Source organism: Crocuta crocuta, unplaced genomic scaffold (assembly GCF_008692635.1).
Source record: "Crocuta crocuta isolate KB4526 unplaced genomic scaffold, BGI_CrCroc_1.0 scaffold13, whole genome shotgun sequence".
Classification (NCBI taxonomy): domain Eukaryota; kingdom Metazoa; phylum Chordata; class Mammalia; order Carnivora; family Hyaenidae; genus Crocuta; species Crocuta crocuta.
This window is the reverse complement of record NW_027530007.1, coordinates 7338693-7348441: the sequence shown is the minus strand read 5'-3', so window position 1 is coordinate 7348441 and position 9749 is coordinate 7338693. Positions and strand designations below refer to the sequence as shown.

Below are 9749 nucleotides of genomic sequence, written 5' to 3'. Positions count from 1 at the left end.
AGGCGGAGAGGGGAGGCGGGCCGCGCCCAGCCCCCGCCAGCCTGGCCTGAGCAGGAGCTCGGCAGTCCCTGCCGGAGGCAGGATGTGGCCCCAGGAGCCGTGCACGGCGCTGAGCAGGGACGCCAGGTCAGAGCGGGGCCTCGGGAGGGACTCGGCCGCCGGGGAGGGACGCGGCGGCGGGCGGGCCCACATTGCCCTCTAACGGGGCCTGAGGGAAGCGGGCCACGGACCCCCCTCTGGGCCCGGCCTGTGCGTCTGTAGCTCGCAGCTGGCACTACACGCACTTGCTGGACCGACTCGCTCACAGCCCAGATGCCGGTGTGGGACTCGGCCTGCCGCTCGGGGTCCCCCGGCCGCTCGGGGCCCCCCGGCTTTGTCTTGGGGTCTCATGCACTTTGGGTCCCCTTTAGAAATCCAGTGGCTCGTCTGATTTTTTAAAAACAATGATTATTTGGCCACTGTAATTTTTTAGATAAAACAATACAGAAACGGGATCTTAACAACTGGCTTCGCTACGACACTTACTGGGGCCCAGTTTCTATTCTCCATTTTAAAACCGCGTCATCCCTGCAGTGATGCCTGTGGCAGCCGCTGCCAAGTAAGATGCAGGAGCCCCGGCGGAGGAGCCCTGTGCTGCGCAGGACACGCGCGCGGCGTGCGGCTCTGCCGTGCGGGGCCCCGGGGATAAATCGGGGCGGGCCCTGGGGACACGGGGGGACTTCGGGTGCCACGGGGTTCCCTGCTGTTGCCAGGACTAGTGGCTCCCGAAGAAGGCCACACGGACGTGGCCTGTGGAGGGGGAAAGGGGTCCCATGAGCAGTGGGGACAGCTCAGGCTTCCAGATGTTTCCCAGGGCCTGGGGGTGATGGGTGGGTTGCGGGGCACATGCAGGCCGTGTGCCCAGCTCAGTCCTGGGCACCTGAACCCTGTCTGGCCACTGCTGGGAAGCCTGGCCTGGCTCCTAACGCCCAGGCCCTCCGTGGGGCCGCGCGGGAACACCTCCGGGGTGCGAGTTTCCGGGTGCAGATGGGATTGTCTTGGTCTTTCTCTGGTCTCCCAGCCGGTCGGGCAGCCAGGTCTTTGGGTTTCTGGAAGCACTTTGGTTACTGTTACCTGGATAGAGACCCAAATACCCATGGGCTGGGGTGGCGGGCAGAGGCCTGGCTATCTGACATTTCTGGAATCGAGATGCAAGATCTCTTGGTGTCGGCCCCACTCGTGTGAGAGGCCAGTGCCCCCCCCCCCCCCCACCTCCAGAGGACCCGAGTCACTGCTCTCCAGAGAGGGGAGGGGACTCCCAGGCTCGGAAGACCCCGGTTGTCTCCCACCGTCACCCAGGCCTTTGCAGTTTGCTCCCTGGGTCCCCTCCCAAACAGCCCCTGCCCCGTGGCCCCGCTGGGGTTTTCCAGGTCTGGGCCACACCTCCAGTGCAGCCGGCCCTTGTTCAGGCGACGCATTGGCCCCTGCAGTGCTGTCCAGAGGCTAGAATTCCCAAATTCTCCTCCCCTCGACCTCGGAGCCCACTGCTCCCAGCTTCGGTATCGCCCCCGAGCCCCATGCACCCCTCCCCGGGCTCAGGGGGGCCCCCAGCTGGATCCCCGTGGCTGCCAGGCACCAAGCTTGCTGCAGACACACATGTCTCTCTGCCTTCCCCGCGGACGGTGTCCACGCTCACGCGAGGCTCACAGCCTGCTGCCCCGGCCCACAGAGCCTCNCCCCTCCAGGCCCCGGCACCCCCACCCCCACCGACAACGGGCGACCCGAGTACTCTCTGGGAAAAGGAGCCTGAGACGCAAGCCAGGCCCTGCGTCCAGGGAGGAGCTCCAGCCTCCCGGGTGCTTCCCGCCGGGACACGCTCTGCCCGGGACCTTCCGGGCCGACCCTCACTGATTTCATCCTGCGACCCCTCTACCGACCTCCAGCCACCGGATGAAACAAAGTAAAAGGGACTCTCGTACTTTCGAGCATATTCTGCAAAGTTCCAGAAGGGAGACTCTTAGCGGCAATTAGCAGGCAGGTCAAGTGGCCAGCGGGCCGGCCCTGCAGCCAGCGGCGTGGCCCCCATGTGCACAGCGTGGCTCTCTGAGCGACAAGGACGGGGACACTTACCCTTCTCTCTGCCTTTCCATCTAGATTTATTATAAAGTCATCAAGGACATCGAGCCTGGGGAGGAGCTGCTGGTGCACGTGAAGGAAGGCACCTACTCCCTGGGGACGGTGCCCCCCAGTCTGGATGGTAAGCCCCCCCCCACCCGAGGCCGCCCCTCACTTCTGCCACATGACTGGGCCCGCCGCTCAGACCCCGGGCCGGCGGGACCAGAGCGTCCTCACAGCCTCTCAGCTAAAGCGTCTGGCTCTTCCCCTCGGGGGCAGTCTGAGCCACACACCAAATCCCAGCCAGGGCTCCAGGCCGCATGAGTGAATGGGCGCCGTGTGGCCGTGTAGCTGTCGTGGAAGTGTCCTGAGGGGTTTTCTAAAACCGTGTTACATATTATCAGCAGCAGCGTGGTTTGCTCTCCCCGGTACTTTAAAAAAAAAAAAAAAAAAGTTTTGTGGCTCAGAAGCCTTCACCCTGTGGGGTTCAGCCGCGCGAGACGTTTCAGGCTCGTTTCAGCGAGGGCAGCGACGGCGTGTGGGTCTTTGGAAGCGAAGCCTATCTGCAGTTGACAGCAGAAAGTCCAAGAGAAAAGTTAAGGGAAAAGTGATTTGGCGAGAGGGAACATTTCGGGCTTGGGGGCTCCCCAGGGGGCGTGTGGACGGCAGCTGAGCTCGGAAACAGCCCTCCCGTCCTCTGCCGCCCGACTCGCCGTCCCTCGGTGATCGTCCCGTGGGCACGCTTCCCTTCCTCCTTCATGCGCACTGTGTACATGCAGAGGGTGGTAGAAAATCCCAGCCGCAAACAGGCCGGGGTTTCTGACGTGCAGACTCCTTGGTCCACATTGTCAGCAACGTGACATTCACCTTGGGATTCTGGAACAGGCTTTGAGTCCGTTCGAGGAACGCTGTGTTGGCCGCCGAGCGGTGCCTTAACTCCCCGAGTGCCGCTGCTGAGCTCGCGGCATCTTCCCCTTGAACGAGACCCGCGAGGGAGCGGCAGAGCAGCCTCCCCTTCTCGCCGGGGCTGGTGATTCCGCTCACGCCGGAGCCAGGGGGAGGCTGTTTTTTCCCCTTCCTGTCCCTCCTTCCCTCCCCTCTGAAGGCAGAGAGGCTTAATGATTAACGCTTCTTACCGCAAGTTCCTCTAATAATGTCACGAGAGGGAGTGGCTTGGGCCGGGGCCGGGAGCAAACACAGAGATCTCTGCCTTAATTTACCCTTTGGATCCCCGAGCCTGGCCCGACGGTTAGGGTCCTTCCTCCACGCGGCCCGTGTCCCTGAGCTGCCGCTCCGGAGGCGGTGGCCGCGGAGCCGGATCCTATCTGCACGCACTTCTAAAGTTTGGTTTTAATTAGGCCGTCAAGAAAAGAAAAATAAATAGCTGAGGTCTGGGGTAGTGAGGGGATGGTCTCATTTTCCTTAAAATAATTGTTGAAAAGACCTATGGATCTCAGGTAGCACATGAGAACTCGGAAAGATAAACCCACTTCCCTTAGGAGAGAACCCGGCCAGGGAATTTCATTTGTATAATGAAACTTCTTTCTTCCGAAAGGTTTTAAAAACCTTGATTGCTTTCCCCGCTCCTCCCCGGGCCCCCTGATCTTAAAATAAGCCGAGTCCACATCTCCCTAATAATTCATCAAACATTTGTGGGCTAATTGCTTTCCACACATAATAGTCTAGCACCAAATAATCTGACTTTTCATACTCTCTGCTGTCACGGTCACCCCCTTGCCCCCCAACAGCCACCCCCTCCACAGCTAAACTCGGAATCGCACAGAAAGAAAATGCAAAAACGTTCCTCACTAAGATAATTATCATAAAAAATCTTTTATCCCGACCCCAGCTAAACGCAGAGGCCCCTTATCACGGCAGGAATTTGGAGTGCACTCTCCAGAGCTTTTGAGCCTCCGGTCTGGTACATTAGCATGCAGATGTCACATAATTGTGTCCCCCTCGGCTCTCTGAAGCCATTAGGCACCGATTTATTTTTCTGTTACATTCCTGCCACGCAAAGTTGCTGGTGGAACTTCAGATAGACAGGCAGGGCGCCGATGTGGCACACACGCCCGTGGCTGCTGTGGCCTGGGTCCAGTTTGGTTTGGGCAACACGCGGAGCCCCCGCCAGATTCAGACGAAGGGGGTTCAGCGTTGAGTCACAATTTTTCTGTGCTGCTGTCGCGGGCAGGGGCCTTTGGCGGGGACGACGATTAGGCATCGCGGAGGGAGCGGAGGCCCCGGTTCGCCTCGCCAGCCCGCTGGGGGCAGAGCGCGCCGGTCCGGTGGATCCGAGCCTCGGAAAGCTCTTTGGAAGCCGCGGCTTTGTAAAGAAATGCAATTCCAGTTTCCCTGGGAGGGACTCGGAGCACAGGGAAGCCACTTCCAGATTCATAGTTCCAGCGACTTTTTATTTTGTTTTTACTCTTTCAGTGCGGAGGGAAAAGATTTCTCTTTCAGGAAAGCTTCTTGCTCTTGGGAGAAAATAAAGAAAATCATTTCCATTCCAATATGCTTTTCTTTTGAGAAAGGCTTAAAATTGCTGACATCCCCCTCCTTCAAAAGAAGTCAAGAGGATGCAGTGAATTGTGTGTAAAGCGTATGAGGAATATAATATAATATAACGTAATATAATATAACATAACAAGTGTAGTATGATATAACAGAACATGACATAATACAATATAACACAAACACAATGTAACCAGAATGTAACATATTCCTTAGTGCTTTTTTCATGTGGAATTCCCTGTGCTGGGCCCTGGAAGCCACTAGGGCTGTGTGCGTCCTTCATAGCCCGTCCAGTGTGCCCCAGGAGTGTGCGTTCAGTGCCAGCCTTACCTGCGTGGAAACTGCAGGGATGCCTGTCCACACCACGGCACGGGGTGTGTGTGGGGTGAGGCTTAGCCATGTCCGTCCCCGTCTCTGTCCTTCAACCAGCACAAACTTGGGTCCGTGGAGGGATGAGGGGGCAGGGAAAGAGGGTGACATTTGTCTCCAGTCAGTTCCATGGCCTCCAGGAGGTCCCCAAATGCCGTCAGGGTGAGAATCAGGCAGAATTTTCATTTTAAATCCAACTTCCAGATCAACAGAGAGAGAATAGGGTGGTTGGTGCGACGGGCGGGTGGGGTCGGCATTTCTTCTCGTCTTTGTTTTCAAATTTCAAACTTCTGGGGTCGTTCCTGGTTGGGTCCAGAAAGAGTCAAGTACAAACTGGCATTTCTAACTTGTGGTGCCGGTGGCGGGTGGGAGGGCCCCAGGAAGTCAGAACAAACCCACAGGGGCCGTTTATGTGGGGTCCACGCATCCGGCCCCGTTCTGAAATGGTGCTCTCGGTCCTCAGATGTAGAGGAAATCCACGTGTGTAAGACGAGGAGGGCCTGCGGGCTGTGCCCGGGCGCCCGGCTCGCACGGCACGTTTGGTGCCCTTCCGGGGCCTGCGCGCAGCCACCCTGCTTCCCGGGCCCCGCCCGGGGCCGAGGCTCCGGTTACACTGGTCTGCCACCCCCTCCCCGGGTGCCCTGGGCTGGGCCTTCTGTCTGTCCCGGCCTCTGTTTCCCAGTTATAAAGCGGGGATGAGAATAGTCTCCCCCTGGCAGCGCGTGGACGGACACGAGCCTTAGGTCCGCGAACACCATGCAAACCCTAGGGCAGCGCCTGCTGCGCGGGGGCTCCCAGACCTCCCGGGCCCCCGTCGCCGTCCACAGCGCCTCGCCGGCACACGTGTCCCCTGAACGGCACGCACTCGAGACTGTTCTGGGATGTGCACCCTCCCCGACGCCACCCTGGCACCCGGGGACCCTCCCAGTGCTTGGATGGGTTTCCTTCTAGCATCTTCTCTGAGTTCGTGCTCCAGATGGCCACGGGCCCCTCGGCCTGCCGCTTGCAGGAACTCTGGGTGTGGTGGCCACTGTGTTTGCAGACACGCTCCAGGGGCACTGGTGCGGCCGCCTCCCTGCCCCTCCAGCCCCGGGTCTGTGGTTGATGTGGACCTTCTGGCCTTGCCTGCCCCGCCCCGCCACGTGGGTGCCGCAAGCCCCGGGCGGCCCTTCGGGGAGCTGTTTGGGGCGGAGCCTTCTAAGCCTCAGAGGCCCGCAGGGAGGCCCGCCAGGCTCCCGCCAGAGCAGGGCCGGGTGCTGTAACTCGACTCCCAGACCCTGCGAGAGCCGCTCGTCCCCCCTTGTGTTCAATTGCTCCGAACACACACTTTCTTGACAGCAGGCTCCGGCCGGTGGGCAGGCGGGCATGTCTGGACGGTGCGTCCGACGGGCACCGGAACCTGCCCGGCCCGTCCGCGGGCCCCTCCCGGCAGCCTTCCCGGTCACCCAGATGTCCACCTCCACGCAAAGACGTTAACAGAAGTCACATTGGTGCATCTGAGCGGTCGTCCAAGGCCCGGGGGCCTCAGCCGGGGCACCTCAGAGCCAGCTCCCACGGAGCCTGCCCTCGGACGTCGGGGACGGGGGGCCTCCTGGTGCCACCGGGGGGATGCCAGGTGTGACCACACACCCGGAGCGGTGCCTCCACGGTTAGGCTCAGGGAAGTTTCCGGTTGTGAGCAGGTGGGGCTCCCTCTCCCCAGCCCTCTCCCCTGACGCCCTGCCCAGGCTGCAGAGCCCCCCACCCTGTCCTTAGCTCCTGGAGACGTTTCCGTGGTCTCTCTGACGTGGGAGGGGGAGAAGGCAAGCCCTGTGCGCGTGCCCCATCTCCCTGCCTCCCTGGCTTCCACACCCCTCGGGGGCAACCACTTGGGTCTCTATTCCACTCAGGTTTCTCAGGCTGAGCTCTGCACACGTGCACATGCTTGCACACACATGCACAGGGATGCACAGGCACACGTGTCCACACAAACACACAGTCACAGGCACACACAGAGACACACACGTTCACTCTCGCACACATATACATGTTTACCCATACACGTTCATACAAACACACACGAAAAAATGCACAGAAATACAGCCATGTAACACATCCACACTCACACATGAATACATGCACGTGTGTTCACACACGTACAACTGCACACACATTTACACAGTGCACACACACCTGAATATTCACACACATGTATGCATTCACATATACACACATGCACAAGCAGTCACACTTAGCATGCATAACACATACCAACCGTGTACACAAATGTGTGCAAGAACCAGACATTCACACGTGCAGAGCAAGCATGCACATTAACACACCACACACACGTGCACAGGTGCCCTAATGCCCAGGCACACTCGTGTGTGAGCACACTCAAGCACACACATTTCAATGTGTAGCCACACACAGGAGCCCATGTGCACTCACACACCAACACAAACAAGTGTGGATGCATGATTATCCCTACACGTTCACACAAAGGTGCACAGATGTGGAATGTTCAGATACACACGTTCAGGCGCACGAACGCCCACAGCTGCACATCTGTGCACACCCCCCACAGGCTCACACGTACACAGCTGCACGCCTGCGCACAAGCACATGAGCATTCGCACGTTCCTGCATGCACACACATGCACACTTTCCGATTTGTGCAACAGCTTTCAGTGCAAGCGTCCTGTTGAGGAGGGGACACCATCTGGGGAGAAGCTACTGTCAAGCAGTGGCCCTGGGGGGGGGGGGCGCCTGGGGACGAGCCCAGAGGACGTCTCCTCCGGGAAATTTACAGCTTTGAGCGCACTGTTTGGCTTGGCACGGTGGTCAGGATGCCGCCTCGTAAACTTAATAATAGCTGCCCCCCTTTTAATTTGTTTGACCTTGACGACAGTAATTTATGATATGCATTAGAGCTCTGTCTTCTTTTTCCCCCTAATTCATAAACAAAGCACTTGGCCGGCTTCCCCCCTGCTCCCAAGTGCAGGGCCTTGTCGAGCCCGCCGTGGCCTCCTGCCACGCCGGGTGGGGCCCGGTGTTTCTCAGCATTTCTGATGATGCGGACGCGGGGTCCCCACGGTCCCCAGGTCCCCGGGGCGGCCACACCCGGTCCGGGATGAGGGCAGAAAGGAAGCAGGAGCGGGAGCGGCCGGTGTGGGAGGCAGGGCCCGCGGGCCCCCCACACCCCCCTCGGGTCTGGGGCCTGGGCCCCGGCTGGCACTCCCCCTCCTCTGTCCCCAGCAGGGGAGCCCACGTTCCGCTGTGACGCCTGTGACGAGCTCTTCCAGTCCAAGCTGGACCTGCGGCGCCACAAGAAGTACGCGTGCGGCTCCGTGGGGGCCACGCTCTACGAGGGCCTGGGCGAGGAGCTCAAGCCAGAGGGGCTCGGCGGCGGAGGCGGCGAGCAGGCCCACGAGTGCAAGGACTGTGAGCAGATGTTCCCCAACAAGTACAGGTGCGGCTGCCCCTCCCCAGCCCCTGCCCTCCCCCCCGCACCCCCTCACGGCCCCCCACTCCTCCCCAGCCGGCCGAAGCATCTGGAAGAGGGAGACCTCAGCCTCAACCCGTCCACACTGACAAGCCCAGGGCTCCAGGGACGCAGGGAGTCCAGGGTCCCCTCCCTGTGGCTCACCTCGGGGACAGGTGCCCCTGCCCCCTCATCCGGCCTTACGCAGAGTGGGCCCATGAGCTGGTGGGTGCAGGCCACCGGTGCCCCTGGCTCTGACCCCTGGCCAGAGCCCTCCACCCCTAGAAGGTCCACATGGCCAGGAGGGGTGCCGCTGGCGCTGCCATTGTGCAGGCAGGGCTGAGCCGTGGGGACAGGCCGCCAGGAGAGCCAGAGACGCAGGCAGACCCGCCAAGCCCTGAAGCCACTTCTGTAGGAAGGCCCAAGCCCAGGATAGCGGGATGGCACCCCCTTGCCCAGGGATCCGCGGAGTGACCCCGACCCTCTGCACACACGCTGCTCCTTCTCACACGGTGGGCGGGACCTGGAAGGGGCCACACAGGGGTCCCCTATCCCCCCACCCGGGCTGGGGCTCTGCTCCAGGGACGGAACCCACCTGTCCTGGGAGGCTTCACAGACGTGGGCACGGTGCGCCAGGCCAGCTCTGTGACAGCCGGATGTGGTCAGACTAGAGTAGGCACGAGCTGGCCCTGCCCCTGGGAAGCGGGGGCCCTGAGGACCCCTGGGAACCTCCTGGGAAAGACGAGCTTCTGGGCTTCATGAGGACGGAGGCGGGGGTGCCGTCCCAGCGCTCCGGGAAGCGTGAAGACCTGTCCGGGGTGGGCCCCTCCTCCGCCCTTTGAGACTCCGGCCAGGACAGCCTCGCAAAGGCAGAAGAAAGCCCCATGGGCCACTCACTGGCTGTGGTACCGCCGGGAACCAAACGCCAGTCCCATCGTGGCCTCCCCGGGGGTGGGAAACCCTCCACCCTGAACAGATGACTAAGAAAATGAGCGTTTGGGCAAATCCCAACTGAGACCCTGGGCGGTAAGCGCAGCTCAAGAGGGTCCGTGTTTTCTTTACATAAACACATAAATCACAATTAACAACAGGGAAAAAGATACAATCTGCCAGTGCTCGGGAACCAAGCGTTTCTGATGTAAATGGATGGCTGGGCCCCGTAATTAACGGGCGTGATGTATTGCTGCCCGGCTCGTGGAGATTAACAGGCACACCTGGGACAGGACAGCCCGGACGTCCCCCCGAGAGGGGGGCCCGGAGCCGCTCCTGCATCCGAGCGCAGCCGCCCCAGCCCGGCAGCTGCCCCTTCCCCA

At 60.6% G+C, this 9749-nt stretch overlaps 1 protein-coding gene across 1 annotated transcript in view; it reads left to right on the top strand.

The window, feature by feature from the left end:
* The window catches only part of PRDM16 (PR/SET domain 16), a 200659-nt gene that overhangs the window by 163293 nt on the left and 27617 nt on the right, over positions 1-9749 (top strand). The window contains 2 exon segments of the mRNA XM_077763995.1: positions 2134-2236; positions 8214-8424. Coding sequence (XP_077620121.1) covers positions 2134-2236; positions 8214-8424 — 314 coding nt within the window.